Source organism: Callorhinchus milii, unplaced genomic scaffold (assembly GCF_018977255.1).
Source record: "Callorhinchus milii isolate IMCB2004 unplaced genomic scaffold, IMCB_Cmil_1.0 Scaffold2, whole genome shotgun sequence".
NCBI classification, from domain to species: Eukaryota; Metazoa; Chordata; class Chondrichthyes; order Chimaeriformes; family Callorhinchidae; genus Callorhinchus; species Callorhinchus milii.
This window is the reverse complement of record NW_024704743.1, coordinates 101,366,490-101,393,501: the sequence shown is the minus strand read 5'-3', so window position 1 is coordinate 101,393,501 and position 27,012 is coordinate 101,366,490. Positions and strand designations below refer to the sequence as shown.

Sequence of the window (27,012 nt, the reverse complement as noted above, 5' to 3'; positions counted from 1 at the left end):
TTTCCAAAACAAAAAAAACACCTTTTAATCTGTTTTCAAGAAAACAATACAGCAATGACATACATCTTTAAAAATGCGTCGGCCGGTCTAAACACCAGTTTGTCTTTTTAATATGCACATTGCATTATTGAAGCCAAAGAATCCTCAGACAATGTTTAAAAGTATTTACATATCATCACATAGGTAGTAAAGTTTTAACCTATAACATGGTGATAGTTTGTGGGGGTTTTTTACAAAACTTACAAAAAGATAATGCAATAACGAATTTACCTGAGAGGAAATTTGTTCTTAAAACAATGTTATTTTTTTTCTAACTACCAAAAGACTATACGGATGATTCTTAAAAGACAGAAGATGTATAAAGTGTCCTGTTGTGGACACCTGCTTAGCTATCGTCTTTAAATTAGATAAGTACCATTAACTTAGAAGGTTTACATTCATTGCAAAAAGTAGGTTGTTTAATTTTGAACCATTTTTAATTTAACACTGATTGTAGCAATGCTAATTGCACTTGTATTTATGCAGTAAAGTTGTTAGTATGTGGAAGAATACATCCGTTTATTACCCTGTTTCAAAAACATTGACCGACCAGCATCTAGTCAATGACTCCAATGGGAACTTCCAGAATTCACATTGCAATTAACTGACCTCCATCATCAGTATTGTCATTTCAAAACATAATTTATTTTCTTTTTAAATTGTCGCATGAATATACTGGAATAGTAACGTGGGACTTGTTTCCATCAGTTACATTGATAAAAATTAGGTACCATCAGATTACTCTTAACTACAGTACTGAACATTGCCTCTGCTCTGTTGCTTTGCGTCCGTCCTGGCCTCGAGGCTATTTTGTGTTCTGAAAGTACTCGTTACAGCTTTTATGTTAAATAAAATGAAACGGATCCAAAGTAAACAGGCAGCTTTGCTGGCTGCTGGAGGACGTGCCTTTCCTTGGAGATAGGGAAGAAATTATGTTCAGTGATGTGCTGTTATCTGACGCCATGGAGCTGTTCTTCATCATTCCACATTGGCTGCTGGAAAGGTTGATAGTCCTGCAAAATTGAAGTCAGTGGAAAAAGAAAACACATAAGGAAATGTTTGGCACGTTGCCTCTGCAATCAAAGGTTATAAAAATGATGAATATTTTAACCCCTGTGCCATTCTTTCTTGTAATTATTTTTAATAACGTCTGAAATTGGTTGAGGGCATGATGTTTAAAAGCAAACAAACAGAGAGATGGTGTCAGGTCAATCAAGTGCCACAGTGCCTCACCAATCCTATCCGTCAGAAACGCAATCTCAACCACAGAATTTAAGACTGACTCCAGCACTGTTTTTGACCTGCAAAGAAAGGGCACCACTTTCTGAGTACTAATTTCTCCTTGGGCTGACATTGGCGAAGAGGTACTAGTCCACAAAGATTAGAGAATGCATTCTGACTACATCAAAGCTGAGTGGCAAGGCGTATCAATACACGTAAGCAAAGAAAAGGCTTGGCTTCAAACAAAATATTAACCAAATCAAATAGTGAAGGGAAAGAGCTATGCTGTTCAGTTGTAGCTTCAAATTATAGGAGCTCTTTAATAAGCAAGGTATGTGAACTATCGAGGATATGATTCCATTTCATTTTTAATAGATAGCGCCTCTGTCATCCAATATTTGGTTGAGAATATCATGGCAACAAAACTATTTTTCCATTAACACTTGCAAAATCACCCAAGTAGCAGCAGCATTTTGTATGAGTAATGAATGTAGTTGTATGTGAAATCAGTTAGGTTCCACATGCCACGTTCTTAAAATTAGATCTCCTCCCCCTCCCCTCCCTTCCCCATAAAGAATGTAGCAAATATGCAGGGAGCAACTACAACATGAATCCTTGCTTTTTTCGCAGAGCAAACTAACTCTGAAAGTGGGAGTGGAAATGAGCACAGAAACTGGCTGATATTCAGCATTTTGCCGTGCAAACATGCACCACTGTGACAAACTATTGATAATAATATAATGGTAATCCTTTTTGGTTTGCATAACAGGAGGACCCGCAGATTAATTGAAGGAAGATAGACTTGACGATGGGAAATCTTTATCTCGTTCAGGATCAAACAGGTAAAGTCTGCTAGTGGGAGCTTACCCCTGACGCTGTGACTGCGGTCTGGCCAGAGGGTGAGCCGCTTTTCACTCTGGGCATCTCCTCTTGATTAGATGTAGAAGTCGAGGAGGAGCTTGGAGTCATTGGCACTGTATTGCTTGTACCTGTAACATATTCAGCAGGCAGTCAGTTAATCTTGTTCCATGTGTTATTTTAACAATAAAAATCCTTGCTTTTGACACAGTGCCTTATCACTCCATTACTCAGTAATTCCTGCAAAGCGCTTTGAGACGCCCTTACAACATAAGGCACCAAACCAAATGCAAGGATTATTATAATTATTGTTATCACATCATCGAAACATGCCAAAGAGCTTCACAGGATTTACTGTAAAGTGTATTTATTGGTGAACGTTTATGCTTATTTTTGCATCGCTTTTCCAGTAATAATAATGATAATAATTCTTGCATTTGATATAGCTCCTTATCATGTCATCAAGACATCTCAAGATGCTTCACAGGATATACTGTAACATGATGTGACTGTATTTATTTTCTGAGTGAAATACAGTAGGAATTTCATACTCACTTGAAGGACTCTTAGACTTGTTTAAATTCTTAGGCTTTCGTTTTCTAGTCTGGATTCCTTCTTTCTTCATTGCCAATGGCCGTGGTACCTTGAGATAGAAGGTAAAATATTTATTTTAAAATTGCGTCATGAATTTTGCTTATCGCAGCAGAAATAACAAATTTACAATGCACATAGAAGTTGTTACATTATCGATAGTTATCATAATGTCAGATTCCCACCATTCTGCCATTCTGAATACGAACATTAGTTTTACACATAACAAAGTAACCACACATGATCATTCCATGGAGTATACCAATACCACTTGTGTTGGGTAACCGTTTCATAGTTACAGGTTAGACAGGTTTGATGGATGCAAAATAGCGCCAGTGATGGATTAGCCTGAGACAGATTAACATAAAAGATATTCGTCTGTTTCCCGCCTTCTTCTATGCTATAAATTTCTATGGTTCTTGTTATCTAAACTGTCCTCATGTGAAATATATCAATGTTTGCCATCTGATTTTTATAAATTCATTATAAAGTTTACAATTTCAACAGTCTATTACCAAGACGTGAATTTATCTGAATGAGTTCCTAAACATTCTCAAGGTGAGAGCTCTGGTTGTCTAGATTTAAAGGATGTACTGTGGGTTAAAGAAGATCACATACCCCATGAAGTTTCATGTAAAGTCCACAGGCATTGCAGACTGGCTCTCCTTCTGCATTCCTGCGCCATAAAGTTGTCGTGGCTGTGTGACAGTTGGCACAAGCCAGGCCAATCCGTCTGGATGAAGACTGTAAGATAATGAAACATAAGTAATAGAATCATAATGCACAAGAAATTATAATAATCTTCACATTTAATATAGGGCCTTACCATGGCGCCAAAATGTCTAAAAGTACTTCACAAGATTTATTGTAAAACGCTGTGTCTGAGTATTTGTTGGTTAACTAAGCAACCGATTAATATATAGCAGCCATCCCATAAACAGCATGAAGTGAATGACCAATTTTATATGGGAGATTGTTTGCCAGGACACAGGGAGAAACTCCATTTTCTTTTCCAGGTAGTAGGATCTTTAACATCCACTTGAATTGGCAGACAGGACCATAGTTTAACATTTCATCCAAAGGCAATACAATACTCCTCCAGCATTGCATATAGGATTGCATAGAATTACAAAAAATGATATGGCACAGAAACTGGCCTTTTAGTTAATTAATCCATGTTGGTCTTTATATAATAATAAACCTTGCATTTGATATATTTTCTTATCACATTGCAGCAACATCTCAAAGCTCTTCACAGAATATACTGTAAAGTGAATTGACTTTGAATTTTGTGAGCAAAACGCAGCAGCCAATTGTGCACAGCAATGTCCAACAAACAGTCATGGATTGAGTGACTTTTTTTTATTGAATATTATCCTCAGAAAGCGATCCATGAATCGACTAACAACCAGGTTCCTATTTACTAGGAGTCCATGGCTCAGTGGTTAGAGCATTCGCCTCATAAGTGAGAGACCTGGGTTTGATTCCCAGCAGGCAAAAATTTGGACAAGTTTCCTTACTCCGCAAACCTGATGATAATTCCTCAAGAAAGAAAAAAAACAATAATGGTCACTTCAATCCATGACTGTTTGTGGGACACTGCTCTGTGCAATTGGCTGCTGCATTTTGCCCACAAATATACAGTCAATTCAGTACAGTATATTCTGTGCAGCACTTTGAGACGTTTAGAAGACATGGAAAGGGCCATATCAAATGCAAGGATTATTATTATTATTATTACTGCTAGGTAAACAGACTCCATACAATTCCCACCTCTCCTATTCCACTGGAGTGTCAGCCTAGACTGTGGGTTCATTGAAGACAAGTATTTAATTCTACGTTATTCTTCGATTACTTTGGATTTCTGAACTACAAACTGGGGGACAAGATCAAGTGTAGCAGAACCATAGATTGTGATATATTTATTACATTCACAAGAATAGAGGGAGTGTTATTGATCAGTCTGCTATAAAGAGACTGCCTGTGATTCATCTGTGGTCACCACTGACTTACAAGATATCACATGGTTAAGTACACTTGATAAGAATTTTATTCTTCTCAGAGCAAAACAATCTGTTTCTACTCCTTCGAAGTAGAATAGACCCCAATACTTCATCTGTAGTACTCTATTTATAGCTTCAGGTTATATACAACAACGTGTACTTATACAGCACCTTTCATGTTGCATGAATGTCTCAGAGCACTTCACAAAGACGTTGGGGGTCACTGAGCAGGCAGGAAAGTGAGAGGAATTTTGAGGGTGTTCACAAAGATATATATTTTTAAGAGGACTCTAAAGGCACAGAGAGAGGGAAAGGCATTTTTGGAGAGAGTTCCAGACAGAGGGATAAACTGGCTAAAGGATGTGAGGAATGAGCAGTAGACCAGAACTGGAAGAATGATGGTAGACAGAGAGGGACAAGATCGTTTTGAATAATGCCATGGGACCTATAGACTCCACTTGAACAGGCAGGAGGGACCTTGACTTAACATCTAATTTAAATCTCCTAACGACGCTGCCCACCCTAACACTGTAAGCTTAAAATCCCACAACATTCTGACCCGGAAACAAGTACTACTAATTGATGGCAATAAGACTGGCTGATATATTTCTGTTGATTCACTTTAATATTGTCTAATGCAATGTGTATATCATAGAGTGCGAGCCGAGGAATAGGATGAGCATTGTGAAGGAATCCAAATTACCCAATACCAACATAACCTGCTGCCAGTAGATAGAAAAGTTGGAAATAAGTCACGAAGAAGGAATTTGCATTGTTTTAAAGCACTTTTTTATAGCCGGGGGTGGACTGACTATATGGGAAATCGGGAAAATTCCCGAGTACCCCATGGATGGTATCCGAGAGCCCCTGTGATTTGTTCCCGATGCTTCTACCCTGTACAGCACAGTTTAGAAGTTCCATTTAAGCTCGACAAAGTTTTGAAACATGCAGATGTTTCATGCTTTTTGGTGTCCACGACAAATTGGTGCCCCCATTTTAGCTGACAATCTGAGCCCTTTCGGGGAGCCAGTCTGCCACTGCCTATAAGACTTAAATGTCTCAAAGTGCTTCATGGCAATCCCTATCACATGTGGTGACTGTTTTATTTGGCAATCATGACAGATAATTTCCTTGCACCAAAGTCCCACAAACAGCCATGAGGTGTGAATAAATCTAAAGGATTGTTAGCCAGAATATTTGAAAATCTCCCATCTCTGTTCAAGGAATGTTATAAGCAGGCAGGCGGGATATTTTGACAACCACGTAAACAGACAGACCAGTCTTGAAACACTTTAAACGACAATAAGAGTCTCTGAGAAGGGAGGAAGCTTAAAAGAATTTTGAGGAGTGTTTTAGAGTATTCCCTTAGCAGTGGAGTGCAAACCTAAACTATGTACTATCATATTCTGAGATTGAGCAACATTTTTAAGACTTTGCTGTCTTGTAATTCGCAATTTGCCGTTTTATGAATTCTGCCACCCCACACTATCGAATAGCAAATTGAGTCCGATTTGCGAGTATTACATTTGAGGGCTCATAGCGAATGGTATTATTATAAAAACACTCTTTCAAATAAATAAGAGTATGAGCAACATTTTTTTTCTTTCACATTTATGGCCATAAACTTGAAAGAAAAAGAATCCCCACCCAATTAAAGTAAATAAGTCAATAAATAAAAAATTAAGTTGGCAGAGCGCTAAACTAATAGTTACTGAGGGGCGATCCCTCAGGAAAGTCCCTTTCAAAATTATTCGATCTAAATTTGGAGAGGTCATTGAAATATTAGTGGTCAGCAATCCTTTGTCCCTAGGAGCTCTAAATATCTACTGCAGTTTACACCCTCCAGCAAAGATTAGTCACCTCAATAAATTATCTAGATCCGGTGTAAATTGTCAGGTCGCACCCACGTTTATACCCCCCACGCGCTTGATTTGCATTAAATCAGTGCATCATTGCTCAGAAAAGAATATATTCTGCGGCAACACCTGGCATGGAAATTCAAAGTTTAATACTGGAAAACTGGGTGGGGTTGACCTTTGTGTTTTGCAAGTACAGTACAAAGTCTCAACATACGAACAGAATTTCCATTAACTCGTTCTTCATTCCTGGTTCATGAGCTACATAGAGAATCAAGAGTGTTTTGTTTTGCCGTAAATCTATGGTGAGAACTGTGATAGTGTTGCAATAATGTCTGGGGTTCAAAAGCAGTGTCCAAACTCTGGCTGCAAACTGAAGGCACTGCCTGGTGGGGGAAGAGTGTTGTATTGTAACCCTGTTATTACATAAACCCCTTCGTCTTCACAGAAGCTGTCGGTCTGTTGATTCGAACACAATCTACTCACTATTGTCTTATCTCAATACCACAGTGTCCATTTGTCTCATTAAATTAAGTGCCCAAGGTGCCAATAATCCTGCCAACAGATTTACATCGTCTTTAATTTTGCCCTTTTTCTCTAAAGTGGAAGTGAATAATGTCTTTTAAAAAGGACAGTCAACTAATCAACACTCTTTAAAAGTTATAAGGCAGTTAACAAGGTTACGGAGTAGATGCAATAAATGTGATAAACAGATAATAAATCCTATTTGTATGTCTAGAAGATTTGCCTGCTCCACAACAACTTTTTTTTAACCTTTTAGTGTTGATTTATTTAACACTACAGACAGTCTGGAGAACCCAATGCAATACACAAATGTGCATTTGTGTCAACTTGTGACAGGCACGTTAAATACAGTCATCAGCACAACACATGTCAATTCAATGCGTAAGTCAAGTCTGGACCTTTAGCTCTTGGTGTTTATGGTGTTACACAATAAATTAATAATTAATTTATTTCAAGTGAAACAAGTTCAGTATTGATTTTCCAGTTATTATTGACTGGTTTGCACTGGTTATTTAAGAGTGGGATTACAGCACATCATTTTACTCCCCAACCAGTTTCTATAATCAAAATTAGCTGAGTTAAACCACTGGCGGGTGTAATTATTTTTTGGATTATAACATGATTGGATTGGCCGAATAAATTGGTGGAAATACGCTAAATGTAATTTTCCTTCCTCTCCAGTATCTAAAATCAAAATTAGATGCCAGGAATGAAGAGTCTAATGTTATATTAACAATTGTGAAGCTATATACTTAATTTACCCACACTGACCTGGCATAAGACTCCTGGGGAACACAACTGATACTGTGTATTAACAGCCAAATCATAGAAAATATCGATCTGGGCTAATTCATTGCTTCTCTGTCAAATGTAATAATAAAACATATTAACAGTACATTGCGTTTTATTTTGCACAGCATATTATTTCAAAGAAGCAGCTAGTGAAGATGTTTAATATGTTATGTTAGACTAAACATCTCAGTAGCAAAGTAAAAGATGTTCTCTGAATAACTGTTAACTTTATTCTTTCCAAGGCTTGCCAGTGCAATTGTCAATGTGGTTTGACGTATGTATGGGTTGGTCTGGGTCCAGCAGGTGTTGTACTTACCATTCTTTTCTGAGGTTTGATCAGAGGTCGACTGAGTCCATTCATCTTATGGTATAATCCACAGGCATTGCACAGATAATGCCCAGTACCATCGCGCCGCCACAAGGGAGTGGACATGGAACCACAGTTGACACACTCCCGTGCCTCAGACATTTCATCCAGCAGTTCTATAAAGAACACAGAGAGATGGAATCCATGTTATAAAAACAATTAATGCACAAAATAATTCCTAACATATACACTAAAATGAATGGAATTATACTAAGTCAAGTGTCGCGTTCTCTTCACATTGTATCTGTTGTCATAATAATAAAAATCCTTTGCGTTTGATATAATGCCTTTCACATCAGGAGGATGTCTCACACAGAAAGTGCAATGACTGAACTTCGTAAGTGAAATTGATGGGAAACAAGAAGCATAATAACTTTTGAGAACTTCTAATCCTATAACTAAAATTATATAATGAAAGCTGCCTCTGGAGAAACAATGTCCACATTTATATCTCATTTAACAACAGAAATATTGGAGTTTTTTATTTGGTGCTCCCATTCCCACATTTTTTTACAGCAAGGATTTTAAACAAAGGGAACTAAAAATATTGTATATGAAGAAAGTGGGCATTATTACTATAATTAGTAAAAGCAGTAAGTCTTTTATTTCCAGTGTTATTTTCACTCACAAATCAGTAGCGAGTGTTAAAACATTTTTTAAATTTACAAAGGTTTTCAGCAAATGACTAATAGTCTTTTAAACACACCGTCAGTGTGCCTCTCAAAATATTGAATTCAAATTAAATGACACCATACAATTTTTATTGTAATTTGGGTTTTATTTGCCTGGTTTGACTGCTATTTGACTGTTGTACTTGGATTTATTGTATTGTAAACTGTAGTTTTAAATAAAACATTCTATTGTGATTTCCAAAGCTGTTCACCTGTTCCTTATCAAATGGTTCTTTCAATATAACCCTATGAAATTATACTGTAGACTAGTGAATTCAACCTGGTGGAAAAGTACCTTACATTAATCACTGCAGTCACTGATACAATTTGTGGCCAGTAGATTAGATTCAGCTATATGTTAAGATTTTTTTTAAACATGATACAAAAGTGAAATACGGGTTTATTTTCACTTTTCCGTTATAGCTTCATGTAAATTGCTACTGGTCGAAGTAAATTGGATGTGTCCCATTAAGTAGCCTTATCATGCTGTAATATATTTAAGTTTCACCCACAAAATATGCAGTCAATTCACTTTAGTGTATTCTGTGAAGCGCTTTGAGACATCTCAAAGATGTGATAAGGCGCTATAATCAAATGCAAGGATTATTATTATCATTATTAAGATACTCCTCTATATATCTGGTGCATGTTGTATTTTTGTAAAAACATATGGGAGCTTCTCAATAGGAAAAAAGGACAGTAAAACACGGTCCTATTGAGACCTGTATTTGTTTAAATGGCCTAAGAACGGAGTACTTTAATGTACATTTGTATTAGATTACCAGTTGGAAACAAACAGTTTGTAAACCCAAGGAGCGGGAGAGGACCGGAGAGCTCAGTGGGCTGTTTTTATACACAATGCATTATTTAACATTGTTTATCATTTAGCAGAGCCGTTTCCATATATATATTTTCTGTAGATATCTTTTAAAAATGTACAATTTTAATGGGTAAGAGAGATTGCTACATATTATAGAACAGCTTGTTTCGCCCATTCTTTGTGTAGATGTGTGATAAATGTGATAACATTGAGATTTTTTTAGTATCTCATATTCCGATAACATTGAATACATTAACTGTTTTTTTCCCCTCTCTCTGTGGTGACACATTGTTGAGTCAAACTTCTGTTCCAAAATACAAACGCCACAGCTTTCGTCTGGATGTTTTCAAATGAACAGAGTTTTGCATTGCACACTGATCTTCATCGAGATCAGAAATACCTGATCACAAACTCCAATCTCTGTAGCTATAATTCCACAGCAGCAATATTAACGTTTGAAAGACTGCTTAACCTTCCTGTAATTGTCCCAGTTAATAATAATGATGATGAATGCACAGGGTTAATAAAAACCCTGTATGCTTCAAGACACACTTTGGAGTGTGTGCAACTCCAAGAAATAACTTGGCCAGTGCGGTCGTTCACTAAACCTAATGCACATTAAATATTGTGGGCTTCACATCATTTCCGACAAGGCTCTGTTTTTTTTTGTCTCCTTTTATTTTTTTTAAAAAAAAACCCATCAACGAATATTTTCCTTCTTTGAACTCCCCCCCCCCCCCCCCCCCCCCCCAAATCGGTTGACCTAACAGATAAAGACAAGACACATCCATTCGGAGTCGCTGTGTGTATTGAGAGAGCTCTGCGGGGGGGGGGGGGGGGGGAGAGAAAGAGAAAAAAAAATTCCCTTTGGCTGGATCAGAAGGTAATTTACAAATCTGCACTACAAAGCAGAGTTTGCAGACTGAGTCTGTCCCAGATTGATCGCTGCCACAGTAAACATCAAAGCGGTGGGTGAAAATGGGAGAATTAACCTTTTTTTTAAAAAAAAATTCGACTGCAGTGGCTGCACAAACGCACTCACTGTCTGCTGCAAAGACAGTGCAGTGCGGCGGTGCTTCCCGACCCCGACCTCGCAGCCTTGTTTTATTTATTCGATCGGTTGTAAGTTTGCTCGGTTTGGGCTATGGCAAAGTTTTCATTGTTTTAGGCACCATTTCTCCAGCCCTCGTGTTTGAAGCCTCCGCTGCGGGAAGGTCGCTTGGAAAGGTACAGCAGCGAATGAAGTCTGATGCCACAGAAAGGGGATAAATACATTAACATCCGAGAAGCCTCGGCAAATGGTGCAAATTTGCGCACATTCTCACTGTCTGGGCTCTGTGTGACCACACTGTGCAATCACCCGCCTGTTACCGTAAAGGAGCAATCGGCAGAGCATCGGCAGCCGTTTGCACAGTGGCAGAAAAATCCACATACTGTTGTTCCCATGTGTTTTTTTTTGCACAAATCGTTTTTTTTTGGGGGGGTAAAACCCCGCCTTAAAACGCATCCGTTAACGACTCCGAGCCAAAAAAAGAAGATAGAGGGGAATGATAATCCTGATTATCCCCCACCCACCCCTTTCTGCTTCCTCGGGTGAATTCAGGGATGAGCTGAGATCATTTGTGTTTCTGTTTGGTGAGTGCAACGTGGAAAGGAGGCGGCGGGGCATACATTGGGCAAATCAATGCGATGTGGGTTTCACATCGAAAATCAGATTAATATAGCAATTCCAGGCAGAGGGCGAAACCTTGGGCAAGTTTCCTTACTCCACACAGAGCCTAATAATAGTCCCTCCAAAACCAAAAACAATAATAAATTGGTCATTTTCAATCTACGACCGTTTGTGGGACATTGCTGTGCGCAATTGACTGCCGCGTTCGCCCACAAATATACAGTCAATTCACTTTACGGTGTGTTCTGTGAAGCGCTTTGGGACGTCCTCCCGACGTGAAAAGCGCTATATCAAATGCAAGGATTATTATTATTATTATTAAAGTATTTCTCAAGCCATTTCCCCATTTCTTGGAAATAACAGAGAAGTCCAGTTTCCACCCCTCTCCTGCCAAAAAAAAGTGCTACTTTATTTTCTACTGCTCAGTGTTTGATTACATGGAAGAATGAGATGGTTAAATTGGTAACACCTCATACCTTGTTCTCACATTACAAAATAGATGGGAGACAGACAGTTACTCCACAAATAGTAGAAACTCCCAACTGAATCTGGTGGATCAGAGGAGGAGGAGGGTGGGGAGAAGAAAGCTAAAAAATTATATTCCACAAATTTAAGCTTACATTTAAACCAAGATGGGTATTCATATTATCTTTAATCGTTTCAGGCATAATTGCCGATAAAAAAAATAGTTTCTGGTTGGAAACTTTCAAATGGTATGTCAGAGGAAAACAATATTTAAGACGGTTGTTTAAGAATTAAGAATTTTGTTCATGTTAAAGTTAATAATTAACATCACACAAATGTTCTGTTCCATGTAACCATTTTCGATCATAAGATGTGTTTGTGTAAATGTGCAGAATGCTTTATGCTTGATTGGATTCCTTTGGGAATGTGATTTTAGAAGATATTTTTAGATCTCTATCCAGGGTTAATTCCCCCCTCCCCCCACTTCAATCTTACCAGTGGCTCAGAAACAGATCTCACAAAACTGGCCAAAGCTTTTTGCACAGTGTAAGGCCTAAACAATGCCATGGGTTACTGTACGGTAAAAACATATGTAATTCCAAATGCCAAAGATTAGATCTAAATAAGAATATGCAAGAAAAAAGGGCACTACAGAGTATGAGAAATTGTAGCATCTGATCCGCAACTGAGACATCAGTGATATCACATACATATAGAGCTATTACTTCTACATTCATATCTAAATCCGCGCAGATGATAAATGTTAAGATTGCTGTTATACAATTTCTATGCCATTACATGTTAAAAAGTCGTTCTGCCCATTAAAATCTGATCAGACAAGATAAGAATGAATAATGTATTTAAGGGTGGGGGGGTGGGGGGGCGAGAGCTGAAACTTTTATTCTGGGCTTTGCAATCTGATTTAGCCAGTGTACTCCATCCACTAAATGGCATAAAACAATTACCTGTCACAAATAAAAAGCATACAAAGCCCATTATTACACCGTTCATCAATCTGCAACATTACTGTTAATGCAGGTCGATATTGAAATGCAAAACGTTGGTAATTATCCAGTTGCCAAGTTAGCAGAATGATTTGGTCCTACAGCATTATTAGCTCTAAACAGTCATTTATACTTAGTTCATTGCAAAGTCACCTTTCACCTGAGATTCTTGCTCTTGAGCACTGAGAGATGGTATTTTGCACGTATGAAAATGTCATTTCTTTTTGTTAGGAAGAAGAGGGGAACGGAACGTTGAAAAAAAAATTATTGATCGATTTTTAAAAAAAAAATCTAATAATAAAAATGGAAAGCTGGTGTCACTTCATCTACAAAAAATCATGTTTATTCCCTGAAAGTAGAGAACACTTAAATGAATTGTGTCATATTTTCTAGTCGGTGGTTTCTCAGTTCCAAATAGTGTATGAACAAACAGTAGAAAGCTGATTCAGCTTTCGCTGTGCTCCCAGATCCAGCTAATATTTGCCACCATTAGTTTTTGCATTGCGGGAATAATGAATAAGGGGAGACCGGCGGTTAAAGAAGAGAAATTAAATTAAGAGAAATTAAACATTAATACATTCATAAAATAAATTCATGTTAAGTTTGAACCGATTTCCGGTGTAGGCCCATAAAAGATTCAGTGAAATGAAAGTTGCTACTTTCTAAAATAAACTGTGCTCTAGGTGGGAAATCTGATAATAATAATCCTTGCATTTGATGTGGTGCCTTATCGCATCTTCGATACGTCTCAAAGCGCTAAACAGAATATACTGTAAAGTGAATTGACTGATACGTATAAAATATATATATTTATACATAAAAAATAGTGACTTTCCCTATTTTAAAAGAAAGTTCTGGTTCTTTTAGGTTTAGATATGAGGCAACTGAGAACTGGATTGCGCTACAACATCAGGTTGATACTGTATTTAAACTAAAGGAGGGGACAGACAATGATCAAATAAATCATACTATCTTACATGAGTCAAAGTTCTTCGGTTTATGTGGCTTTATCAACTAACTGTTATCTTTGGCAAACGGTGGAATTATTATCCGTTTTAATACAATATAATTGTTATTTTACTAATAAATACGAGAGGGTAATTTTATGTCCATTTCTGATAAGGTGGAGGCTCCATGAAGATTAGTGATTTTAGGTGTCATTAAAACTGACTGTTTTTCTCGCCATCACTGGAGACGTTTGACCCAATTTTTTTTCCTGGTACTGTCTCTGGAGATCTTTCATAAAATAATCCAAACTCACCTTCCTGATCAGAGATCTGATGGCGTTTCCCAGTTGCTAAATGCGATGGGGCCTCACCAAGTTATGGCAAGGAACAATTATTTATAAGATGACCTTTTTTGGGCGGGGGATGTGGTGGGGGGGGATATTTTGTTTAGCGTTTATTTTGCTTATAAGGCGCAAACCTTACTGAAAACCATTTTTTCTTTCTCCTTCGAGAAAGAAGTCTGTGTTCCTCGATTTATTTATGATCAAGAGTGTCGCTCATCGTGAGCAGCCACGCCACGCCGCGACTCGTTACCAAGTACAGTCACTTGCAGCACAGCAACGCAAAGCTATCAATCTCCTGCCCTCGAAATAATTTAGGGCCAAATACATCTCAATACCAGAAAGGTCAAAATCTGGACCATCTTGTTCCTGTCGAAGTCTCAATGCCTTTTGGAGCACAAGACGAAATATTTAACTTTAAAACAGTCGGTGCCACATACACTCACAACTGGACCTGAACGGATGGACCGACCTTTAGTGATGGGAGTATATAATCGGTATATAATAATTAGGGGCTAACGCACTAACTAACAAACACGCCGACACATTTACCGAGAGGTGAGGAAGGAATTGGTTGTGTTTCGTGAGAAGTTGCACGCACTGTTTTATCAGCAAAGATACAGAAATCGACATTGGTTTTCGTAACCCAAACGTGTGTGGTGGAGAATATACCCTGAAAGCGTCCAACAGCATTGGATTGCGTTCGTTTTCAATCATTGAATAAACCTGACAGGTCAATAAAATTGTTACGTTAACTGTGAAGGAAGGGAAAGCAGAACGAAAATACGCTTTGGTTGTGTGCCCGAGTTTTCTTGTGCACAGAACCTCTTATATAAAACCTTGTGCTGCAGGACATCCACCTCATGCACAAAATGTAGAGTGACTTATCATCCCACAAAATTACCTGCCAAAGTACAATAACTTCAGCTTCAAACAGCGCAGCTTTTGGAAAACATCCAAACGAAAATTGTGAAACAGAAACCTCTTACCAAAAAGTCACTGTTAACTGATCAGAAGGAAATATTCCAGATTAATTCATGCAATTTGGTGGCAAAACTGAGCACTGCGGTTTACTGGTCCAACATTAATTGACAGCATCCAGTTAATGTAACTGCTTGACTTGCAGTTTTTACTCTTTCCAGTGTAATAGGTTACCAATTCAATCGAATTGTTTTATCTTCCCTACAGACATTTCCCTTACTGTTGGATTAGATCTGAAATGTTCATGTTTAACTCAGGCCCGAAATTCCATCTGATATTACAATGTGGAGACCTCAATCGCCCACAAACACAAAATAAAATTCACGCGAAAGAGCCTCGAGACATTTGCACTACGTGATTATTATTATTATTATTATTATTATTATCATTATTATTATTTTGTGTTCATTTCTAGTATTGCGCAGAAATGGTGCAAAACTCTCAAGGTGGAAGTCTGTTTCTTTTTAAGGCCGAATTGAACGATTTTCCCCAATCCTGTCCGGTTTTAGGATTGAATGCAGAAGGGTGTCACTGCCTCGGCAAACCTTGGGATCTTAATAACGTTACTTTTCATCTCCAAATAAGACTTTCCTCTTGAACGCACCTCTACTATTTCCATAGAAAACATGTTACCAACTGCACACACTGCGACCGTTGTCAACGTGGTGTTAAACACTCAAGTCAGTTTCACGCTAATAATTGGGTACCTCTATTAAATGGTCGGAAATTGTAATTTTCCGTCCATTTGTTCCAGTGACTGGTTGATGGTAAACGATCATTTGCGATGGCTTGATTTACACTGTGCATTGCTGGGTTTGGAGGCCTTTTTCACAGCCACGTTCTGGTTGACACAATTATTATTCCAACGATGTGCAGCGCGACGCGAAGTTACGGGAATTATAAACGTAGGTTGAATTGAAGAACATGTGCCATCAAATCAAAACCACCTCAAAGCCACCTCTGCAAACCCCGCAAGCTGAGAGTTGTCGCATTTGCAACCCCCCCCCCCCCCCCACCCCCGCCCCAGAACAACCCAACTTCGCCGTCTGGGTCCACAAACGCCTCGTTTTTTTTCTTTTAAAAAAAATTCATTGAGAAACGTCCGCGTTGAACGCGATCGCTTTTTACGCGTTTTCTTCTCAAAATGCAAACAATCCGTTCCGAGAAGGATTCGTTCCAAGTGCAGTTTCACTCGCGAAGCGAAGCAGAGGTGGGATTGAGTCGGTTTAGCGCACACGAGTACACACACAAAAAAATGCAAACATATGCATCTGATTCAGACACTTGTGACTGACTGACTGACTGACTGACTTACCCCCATTGGGTCCCCGAACAGGTATAGGTGTGGGTCGGCTCTGCAAGTTGTGCAGCATTGAGTTTTCGAAAGATCCCGCCGCAGTCCATGCCGAAGTCAGCTGTGGCCCAACATAAGGGTAGGGACTCGGGTAAGATCCGTTCAGAGGACGGCCCAGAGCGCCAGCGAACTGATCTCTGCCGTTCATGTTCAGACTGTTACTGTAGCCGGAATCTCTGGCCGCTCCGTTCGCGATGGGCGGACTGGCGGAGAAGGAAAAGCGACTGGAGACCATGGGGTGAGGGTTGCTGGAGCTGAAGGTGGAGCTTTCCGAGGCGGGCTGAGTCCACACCGAGTGGTTGGTAACGTGGTGACCCTGCTGGCTCGATCCGGTGCCTTGGAGGTAGGGGAGGCTGGGCACCATGGAGCTCACCCTGGTTGTGGGAACATAGACGGGAGAACTTGTGCTGGAGTGCATGAAATTGTTGGGAGCATCGTGCGGGTAAGACCCCGGTCCCTGGGTGGCCGCCACCGGCAAACTCTGGTACATCTCAATGGACGGGTGAGTCACAAATTCGCCTTTTACTCCTCTTGACAGAAACAGTTTGGTGGTTTGATCCAGGTCGGTGATGAAGGTGGCGAGCTCTTCCGAGCCGTGGCCGAAGTGGAGGTAAGCGTCCACTGACCTGCCCTGGAGGAGGTGGCTTCTGCCCGTGTCCAGGCTGGTGGCCGTGCTCCCCCCCGACCTCAGTCGCTCTTCGGACTCCGAGCTGCCCTCGGCCCCGTTGTGGAGGCGACCGGAGAATTTGAGGTAAGGCGGCTCACCCGGAGAGCTCCTGCCGTTCGCCGGTGGGTGCTTTGCCACGTTTGACCAGTTGGGTTCATTCACGTCCATTCAGGTTGCCTGGTTCTGGAGACCCAAACACCCACCCAACACCCACCCCCACCCCCCACCCAAAAAAAAAAGAGAGAGAGAAAAGAAATGCACACAGTCAGTGGAAAGGAATAACAGCACGTCAAGGAAATGGTGGGGTGGGGAGAGGATGTGGGGGGTGGGGGGGGGGGGGGTTGGGGGGGGTGGGGGGGGGGTAAGAGAACCCAACACATCTCATGTCAGTCGCTAATTGGATTCAGTAAACCTCCTGCGATTATCACAGTCTCTCCCTCAGTTACAGAGGTTACAGTTACAGACACGTTGATGCCCCATTTCGAAAACCAAAATACTCTCAAATCGAATCACTCGGGTCTGTCTTTCCATACAATATAATTCATTTAAGACTCAAAAGATCAGACATACAGACAGACAGACAGACGGACGGATAGACAGACAGACAGACAGACACAGGGAATTCCTGGCCCCCACCGGCATCCTGGTGTACTGGCTTCTTCAAGTGAAGGATAAAGTATCCTATTTTATTTTACGGGGCTGCTAGACAGCGACGTTGATATTTATGCTAAGAAATAAAAGTATTTTCCTGACAGTTCTGTGGCTTTAAACCCAATGCATCCTCTCTTAAAACTGCACAGCGTATATCACCATTTAGTTACTGGTGGTCGCCGGATTTTCAGAGTAAAACTGAAACGGATTTGGGCTTTGGGAAAGTCAAACTACTGTCCTTGATATCCAAGTTAATAACTAACATCACGGTTGCCACAAAACGGATTGAACCAGAGCTTTAAAAAGTGTGCACAGGGAAGTTTCAGCAAATCCATGGCATATGTCCTTATGTTGTTGTTGTTGTTGTTGAAACAAGTTAACTTAGACGTTGCCATTTTAAGTTTCGTTACCTCTCGTGAATTCCAAGTTATATATATGTGTGTGTGTTGTGTGTGTGTTGTGTGTGTGTTCGCTCAGGTACAACATGGAGATCAGTGTAAAATTATTCATTTTACACTAAATATCTGATGACATCATTTTGTTGCAGTTGAATTAACTGTAGCAAACGAAGCCTGGTTTGTAAACACAGTTGGCGCCTGTGGATTCGTTATAGACAGTGTGAATCAACCGGATCCACGCACCCCATCTTTCAGGCGGCTTCAGTGGAAACAGCTGAAAAATGTAAGAAGCTAAAATCTCTAACAGGGGTGAGGCTCACAGTGAAGGCTGCACTGCACTGATACCGACCGTTTCTTTTATCTTTAACAGGATAAGGCTGCTTTAAACATGATGGTTTCTTTCGCACTCACTCGCACACACCGATACACACACGCACACACATACGATGCAAGTCTTAAGCACTGCGAACCTTTTTTTTTAAGGTTTAGATTTGAAGACATCCCTCGCGGGGCTCACGAACCCACCCGGTCATTGAGCCAAACCTTTGGCAAACCACACTGCGTGCGCCTCGCCTTTTAGCCTTTAACTCGGGTTGATCTGACACGGCCAAATAGTTTGAAAAGCTCCCTTCATAGCAGGATATTACCGTCCGCGGTACACTCAATGTTACTTGGCAAATACTCATGTCTCCCCTCTGTTACTAGCTGTTAGTTATCGAGACCGAACTGCTGGACGCAACTTCGGCACAACTTGTAACCGGGTAAGTAATTAGTTGGTTCCTGCTCGCGAAAGCGCTGAGGTTTCTGTAGATAACTTCATCAGAAATTACAGAAACCACACATCGATATAGATAGGCACAAAAAAACGAACAGTAATATGTCTTAGTTACGCCAGACTAGAGCCAGATAACTCCGAGATAAGAACTATAATAGATAAGAACTAAACGCGCGACAAATAACTTTAAAAAAAACATCCAAGTGCTATCTATCCAACTATCTAACTATCTATCGCAGGCGTCATTATTTAGACTTGAACCTGGTCACTGAGCATCTGAAAAGAGTGTGAAAGGAAGGAAAGAAAGAAAGGTGCCGACCTAATGGTGCTTTGCCATCAGTTTGGTGTTTGTAGAAGTCCAGTATGTCTTAAGACCAGTCAGTGTGTCTTGGTGCTGGTGGAGGGTAGAGTGCGCCTCTCTGCTCTCTGCTGGGCTATTTGAGTGGAGGCAGCGCCTTGAGCACAATTCAGTGGGAAACTGGGGATCCTGATTGGATTCACACAGTGCTGACTAAACACGATGCAGCGCCTCTACAGGGGCGCCAGCCCTGACATCCAGCACCGCTCCCATCCTCACACACTGCTCCCTGCCAGACAGACTCTGCAGTGGATATCATCCCACCCGCCCCACTAAACATCTGCACTTCCCGCTGATAGGTACAGAGCCCCCCCCCCCCTCCACCACCACCGAAAAAAAAGGGAATGAAAGGGAATCAAAGTGTGAGGCAGACAGAAAAGCAACGAATATGTTATAGACAGCGGCACCCTCCACACTGAAGGTTAACTTAAAAGTAACTTGTTTTGTTAGTCAATCTACCTACAAGGAGAGACGTGTGATGTAGACCCCCAACATATGTGTAGACCTTGCGTTGGGGGGGGGGGGGGGACAGTGGAAATAGAACTAAGGATAATTTTACAAATATATTCAGTAGCGAATCTCACATCCACCTGCTTTCTTTATTGGATCATTTAATCGTAACCGGTTTGAACTAAACGATAAAGCGCCCCTCACCCCCCAACACACACTATAAATTACACTGTGCAATCGTACACGTTAAACAGCGTCAGCGCCACACACTGTACTAACCTTCCGTTAGTTTTCTCTACGGCTTTGCTTCTATGGTCTTGTAAAAAGATGAACTGGCGCATCACCCGGGGAGGGGGTTGGTGGTGGTGGTGGTGGTGAGGGGGGGTGTTGGTTGCAAAGTTAAAATAACTTGGCTGCCCTGAGGTCAGGTGTGGAGTTCTGCAGTAAGGTTTCCTTCATCAATCTTCAGGGTGTTAGCCAGAAACCACTGGATTGCACTATCCTCCAACTGGAGTAGACACAAGACAGTTTGCACATTTCGGGAGTGAAATAAAAGCAACCATTAAAAACAACCCCGCGTCACTGAAGGTAACTGCTTTAAGAGACGCGAACAAGATAAGGCTCCTGTTTAACTGGATTACCCATTTATTTCACCAGCAACATTTGTAAACATTTGTGTAAAACCAGCCACCATCGGCGGCTGCAGAGGACTGCGGCCAAAAATGAGTCGAAATCTAAAATGGTAAAGATTTTTCCCCCCCAAAATGTGTGTCTCAGCTGGTGCCCTCTGCATTTCTGTGCTCTGATTCATTCTTGTAAGTCAAACGCATCATATGTCGGTGCAGCAATATTTCCACACACCGAGAGAAACATATCACGTTAGGACGGTTTTCATAAACCTCTTATATCCCTTCGTTATCTTGATTTCCAGCTCCCAGCACAGCAATCCTGCCTTCAAAAGCAACATTTTCAGCTATCTCCGTTCTTTGGTTGGAATATCCCACCGAACGTGATCGATTTTTCTGTTAAACGTTCACAAATACCAGCACTAAAATTCGTCACCTATTAGGACGAGCACCGAAAACAATAAATCCGATCTCCCTGGGGTTGGTTTTGCAAACTTGCTTTAATTTAACGAGGCTTGTTTTAATTCTGTTATCAGTTTAGCAAAATCCTCGCGTCCACTCCGGCGAGGGAGACTTTTTTTTTGTTAAACTTTGCTGCCGTTTGCTAAGTTTTTTTTAAAAAAAAGTGTGTGGGGGGTGGGGGGGTCAATGCATTTTAATACTGTATTCTGTACCATTAGTTTGTTAGCCATTTGCATCGGTTATAATCGTCAAGTCAGGGTTGTCTCGGCGTCAGAAGCCCGACTCCTTCCCAATTACTTTCCAGGGATTGAACCAAAAATAAAAGTAAGTGAGAATTTCCTCCCGGGATTCACTACACCCACCACACACATGGGAAGTGGTGTAAATTAAATCAAACAAATTAGTCGGACCTTCATGTCAGATCTGCGACAGCTTTGACTAAAAAAAAGTCCACGTTTTGTCATTCGTGGTGGTGGGGGGGGAGTGGTGGTGGTGGGACAAAAATAATTTTGGAATAAAACGAAATAAAAGATTGACTTGCAGTCCGCTGGCGAAAAGGGATCTTCTAAACACAGTGGGAATCACCGGGTTTCAGGGCTTTTCTCAGAGGTAAAATCCAGGTCACCTTTTGAGGCATCAAAGACAAGAGCCCAGAGTCCCTGAGCTTCACGGATTAATAAGTAAAACCGACAATATATATATATATATATATAAACGTATATATATATACATATAAACAACAATAAAAGGGTCCTTAAATGTTTCGTTAAGTCAGAGACGTTAATGTAAATGTATGATATAATTTGTTTTGCTGTGGTATTTTATTCAGGAGCACTTTGCACACGTCTGTCCTGTACTGACATGTGTTCGACTATTGCAGCGCACGGGATATCGGCTGTTGACGCATTTTACGCTTTAATTCGCTGCAAACTGTCACGGTTTGACACGATTTTTCAGCCAACATGAAAGACGGCTTTATTTCTCACTGCCCGCGGCATTGCAATTTCCTACAATATCTGTAACAGTCCCGACTTTACTGAAGAGGAAAGTTAATTATGTTTGATGGTGAACGACCAAGGCCGTTTCATATTTGTTACACATACATACTTTTTGCAAAAAAAAAGTATATATTGTGTGTGATGCTCGTGTGTGTCTGTCTGTGTCTGTGTGTGTGTGTGTGTTTGTCAGACAATTTGACGCTGCCCTGAATATTAACCCTGAATGTTTACGGCGAGGACATTGGACACAATGTGGGTATTGGGAGAGGATATTTCACACTGAGGACACTAATTTATAATTCATATCGCAGACAGAGGAACGATGAGGTCTGTCGAGGAAATGCGATTTGTTTATGCCGGTGACGGCTTTCCACAGATAAAATCTGATGGCGCAGTGCGCCCGCACTGGAGGATGTCGAGCTGTTGTCGAAGGTTTGCGGGTTTCACGGTGGGTTTGGGTCGTCAGCCGAGCAGTGGGTTTCCGCAGAGGGGGAGGCGGGCTGGGGTCTGCTCGGCACGGGGGAGAGAGAGAGGGAGGGAGAAAGAGAGGGAGAGAGAGAGGGAGGGAGACTCTTGTCGGCAGTCAGTGGAAGAGTGATGAGGTGACTGGACTAAACAGAACAAGCTGTGTGTGTTCTGTCCTGATAGCAGTGCTAAAGAATGGCACACAGGAATGAACACTGGACGCCGCACTGTCTCCCCATCAGGGAGCTCTTACATTAACAGGCTGCAGGGAAGAAAATAACAGCAAAACATCACATTCCCCCAATTACTTACAGTTGAACCTTAGTGCAATTTAACGCATCCAGTATGTTCATGCATACAAAGAATGCACTCTGTATACAACATATCTACTCATAATTTATGAATACAATTTGAGGCTTTAGCCATACAATAAATTATGTAGTGTACAAATTCATTTTAATGTCGATATATTTCAAAGGGCAGTGATATGGATGAATCGTGATTAAATCAATCTTATCTCAAGTGCAACTTCATGTTATTTTACGCCTATCTTAAATAAAATGATCAGTTATTTGCAAAATACGACCGTCTTTGTTCTGATAACTGTCTACAAAAGAATAGAATTAGTGAAGTTTTACATTTGGGGAATTAAACTTTCAATCTACGGCACCTTTACTATTATCATGATACTATTTTTAACCTGCTCTTTGCATAATTCACTTTCAACTCTCCAGATTGTTTTACTCGCTGCGGTTAATTAAATTTAGGTGAACGCTTGACATATGCATTTTTTTTAAAAAAAAACACAGGATATACTTGTACATTTACAGCAGCCAAAACAGCGTATGAAAGAAGCTAAAGACAGTTTAACGTTTGAGGTAAGGCCCTTCATCGAAATTGAAAGGCTGGACTGTGGGAGCCGCTTTATAGGGCAAGTGAGATCAGACCAAGGAAAAGGAGATTAGGAAGTAATTTAAAAAATAAAGACGTTTCCCAGCTCACAGTTTTAGTTCTGACGGAGGGTCCTACCTCAACTATTAACCTGTCTTAGCCTTTCAGATGCTGAGTGACTGCTGGGGATTTCCAGCATTTTTCTGGTTTCTTTCAAAATTCCGCCATCGCACGTTTTCTTTTCCTTATTTTTATATTGCCTGATATATAAAAAAAACATTTCTGTGAAGTAAGGGCAATCGAAACCTCGCCCATTATAAAACACATCTTCCACCTTAACCATTCACTTTCTCTCTCACTCTTGTTTAATGGGTGTATTTTAGTTGTCCGTTCATGCTCACACTGTCTCGGTGACACACTTCTCCACGTCTACAAATCACACTGTATAAAGTATCCTTTGTTAAAACGTTGCAAGACTTTTTTTTTGGGGGGGGGGGGGTTATTTATACCGTTTACCAAACTGCAGTAAATTGTATGAAACACTTCCAAGCGCGAGTTAAATCATTTGGAATTAGGAGCTGTGCAAGAAGTGAGAGAAGCAGATTATGTTTTTATTTTCACAGTCCTGGATTTTTGCTGGCGTTGTGTGGTGACCAGGGCAGATTGCTCAACACAGTTACAACTAGTTTGCTCTCAGTTTTGTTTTATTACAGATGATTCCGTGCTGCTGCCTATAGCGCCGCACCTACACAACCACTCTGTGTGGTGCGACTGTCTCATGCTGTAGTTTTGCCGACTCTCAATACATTTTATTTCCAAAAAGGCGCTGATACCATCAGCAAGTTGAAGCGAAAAAGGCTCATTTTTCTGGTGTTCAAAACAATCTCCTGAAATGAGGTTCAGATCAATTCAGAAAGCGCAAGCTCATGTGGCTTTTAATAAGCAAAGGGAATATTAGGTAAAATGTAGCAATGAAGAAAGAGGTGCAGTCGTATCATAATCAGCTTTTTTTTAAAAAAACAACTTCTGCTAAATATGAAGGTCTAAAATCACGCTTCTCTGCACTCTAATTATAGATTACTATAATTTAGAAATGCCGAAAGATATTTTGAACTCATAAGCAAAAGCATTGCATAAATAAAACATGCACCAAATGCACTGGAACAGCAAATCAGTGATCACAGTGCTGACAATCCAGCATTGCTTAAAATATTAATGGCTTATTCTTGAAAGTGTAGGAGTCTTTCAAAAGTATAGAGGTCTCTAAAATGAGGTTACCACTTTAGAAAATGTTAAATTCAGACCAAATAGCCCGTGTTTAGTAGCCAAGATAAATTATTTGTGCACAAAGTACAACGCTCACTATGCTTAAATTTGTGATTTGCTTCCCAGACACATTCATATTCTGCTGCAAAACATTATGTTTTGTAATCAGGAATGTAGCAACGAAAATAAAATTCAACAAAACTGTGAACGCAGTTATTGGACCAGGTGAACTAATTATGAGGTGTAAAATATACTTGGGGCATGATATACCCAGATTTATACATAAATACTCACACGAGTTTGTTTTGTTAAAGTGTATGTTGGTTAGCTTCACCCAACTCATGATGTATTCAGAACTATTGATAAGAGATCAATAGATAGTGATTTTTTAAAGACTGGACGGGTTGTCTTGTCTTCTATTTAAGGAACATTGAAAACACGCAATTTCTCAAATTCAAGATTTTACCTTTCTCGTTTGTGCGTTCTTAATCTTAATTTGAGAATCTTAATATTTGACAGAAGTTGGTCAGAGTATGATAACGCTGTCTATTAAAAGTTAGTCACTCTCTCTTGTCTGCATCTGATTTTTTTTCAGGCTGAGAATTGGTGGATTTTAGTGTCACGGATATCGTAGTTTGAAACTGATTTTGATGACATTACCAGGGATTGTTATTTAAGAAATTGTACACGATCAAAGCGAAACATGGTCAAAGCTCCAGAGGAAGCGAGTCCTGTATATTTAGTGTTGAATGTTCTTCACACATTTCAATGGGTTCAGGTTTTTGCATCAAACATCTTGCAATTACACCACTGCTGCAAATTTAAATAGCAAATAAAGTTTGGAATGTATTATTTCGTTATTACCATCCCTTTTTGTAGATTTTGTGCGCAGGGGATCAGATGTGAAATGGCTACATTGAACAGCGAGTATTTGTAATTATGTTCATTAGATACAGTGATGATCATCATCAGGTGTTGATGGTGCAACTATGTTACATGAAGAAATATGGATTTTTCACATTGTCTGTTTCAATGTTTAACCACTCGAATTAACAAACGGATATATTGTATTTACTTGTTTAGCGCTAAGTTACAGAAATGCCCAATCCCTTAACTAAGAGAAAAAACGAAAGGGTCATTCATACATTTCTCAGCTACAAACCGACTGACACTGACAGCCCTGTATGTCCAGACAGCTGTGCAATTTCTGTGTGTAACCCTTGTTAAGATCACGATTTTACCTATTGCATACGGTTACACTTGTTTTCATTACAATCCCTGACATGCAGACCACTAATATCATTTTCACAAATCTTAGCATAGGCGGACACCACCAGAATACATGCACATACATAGGTTTTCCACACACACGAAGTCTATTTTAAACGCTGTCTTCCTGCAAGTATAGCATTAATTATAAAACAAATGAAACTTAGCATTAAATTAGGAATATTATCCGCAATGAAAAAAATGGGTATACATTGATGCCAGTTTAGAATATAACCACGTTGGTAATTATACTGCAAATTGCTTTCACTATTATGTTTGCCTCTTTCTTGTATAATAATTTTCACATGTTGCAAGTTTATCGAAAAAATAGGTTCAGATCGTTCAACTCGCGTATAACAAATAATAGGCTGAATGACTGAATTTTTACCTATTCTATTTTTCACAACTATTACGAATTTCCTCCCCCCAATAAAAAAAAGAACAGTATGATCTATATACAGTACTGTGCAGAGTAAGGTTTTGCTAAATAATAATTAAAAAACAGGGATCAGAGTTACTTATAGATTTACATTGCCATCAGATTGATAAAGTTACTCGTTGTCCACGTTATAATAATAATAATAATAATAATAATGTAGAAGCATTTTGTTTGACATTCTATTATTTTCAAGGCTGTTGAGCTGTTAACTATTCCACAACTTTCGTTCATTTTCAAACAAAATAGCATTAAAATCCAAGCGTTCGCTTCGCGATACATTTCAACTGGTGCACTTACAACTAACAGCAACCGACCGCCTCGTTTTATACATACAGTACACATACATACATACAATATATATATATATATTCTTAGCAGAGGTAAGAGAAATCTGAAACAATAACGACGAAATTGCAATTGTGTGTGTGTGTGTGTGTGTCTGTCTGTGTGTGTGTCTGTCTATGTGTGTGTGTGTGTAGGTGGTGAAGTCTTATAAACATTTAGCTCATTCTTCATCTCGGATGCTCTATTATTTTGTGAAGGTTTAATGCTTAAGATCGCATGTGTACCAGCGAGGAGCGCACTGTATCTTCCCCTGTTCTGCTGAAGGTAAACAAGCAGAATGAACAAAGATAGAGTGGCGCTAGTTCTGCCATAGGTCATCTTATCTTTCCATTATTCCCATTCCAGATATAAACCAAACATCCAGCGCTTTCTTCTTCCAATGGAAAATAATCCTTTAAACGGGACATTCTTTTGATCTTTTACCTCATTTTTTCATTAAGTAAAT

General features: G+C 39.8%; 1 protein-coding gene across 4 annotated transcripts; it reads right to left on the bottom strand.

The window, feature by feature from the left end:
* On the bottom strand, positions 1 to 27,012 carry gata6 (GATA binding protein 6). 4 transcript variants are annotated; one of them, XM_042331800.1, is made up of 8 exons: positions 26,991 to 27,012; positions 16,469 to 17,357; positions 8,202 to 8,368; positions 7,865 to 7,954; positions 3,328 to 3,453; positions 2,674 to 2,761; positions 2,128 to 2,249; positions 1 to 1,052 (listed from the first exon to the last, which is right to left on the bottom strand). In XM_042331800.1, the coding sequence occupies exons 2-8, from the start codon at positions 17,340 to 17,342 to the stop codon at positions 990 to 992; spliced, it is 1,530 nt and encodes a 509-aa protein (XP_042187734.1). In that variant the 5' UTR covers positions 17,343 to 17,357; positions 26,991 to 27,012; the 3' UTR covers positions 1 to 989. The 4 variants fall into 4 exon arrangements, with proteins under 4 accessions (XP_042187734.1, XP_007899835.1, XP_007899834.1 ...); XM_007901644.2 differs by lacking the exon at positions 26,991 to 27,012 and adding an exon at positions 20,086 to 20,887; XM_007901643.2 differs by lacking the exon at positions 26,991 to 27,012 and adding an exon at positions 19,318 to 19,657.

Excerpts from the sequence above, each read along its gene's own strand:
- gata6 (XM_042331800.1), bottom strand. The coding sequence starts at position 17,342 with ATGGACGTGAATGAACCCAACTGGTCAAACGTGGCAAAGCACCCACCG. Across the intron at positions 7,955-8,201 it reads TCAAACCTCAGAAAAGAATG|AGAAGCAATGAATTAGCCCA; the intron begins GTAAGTACAACA and ends TACATTTGACAG. Across the intron at positions 2,250-2,673 it reads CAAGTCTAAGAGTCCTTCAA|GTACAAGCAATACAGTGCCA; the intron begins GTGAGTATGAAA and ends AATATGTTACAG.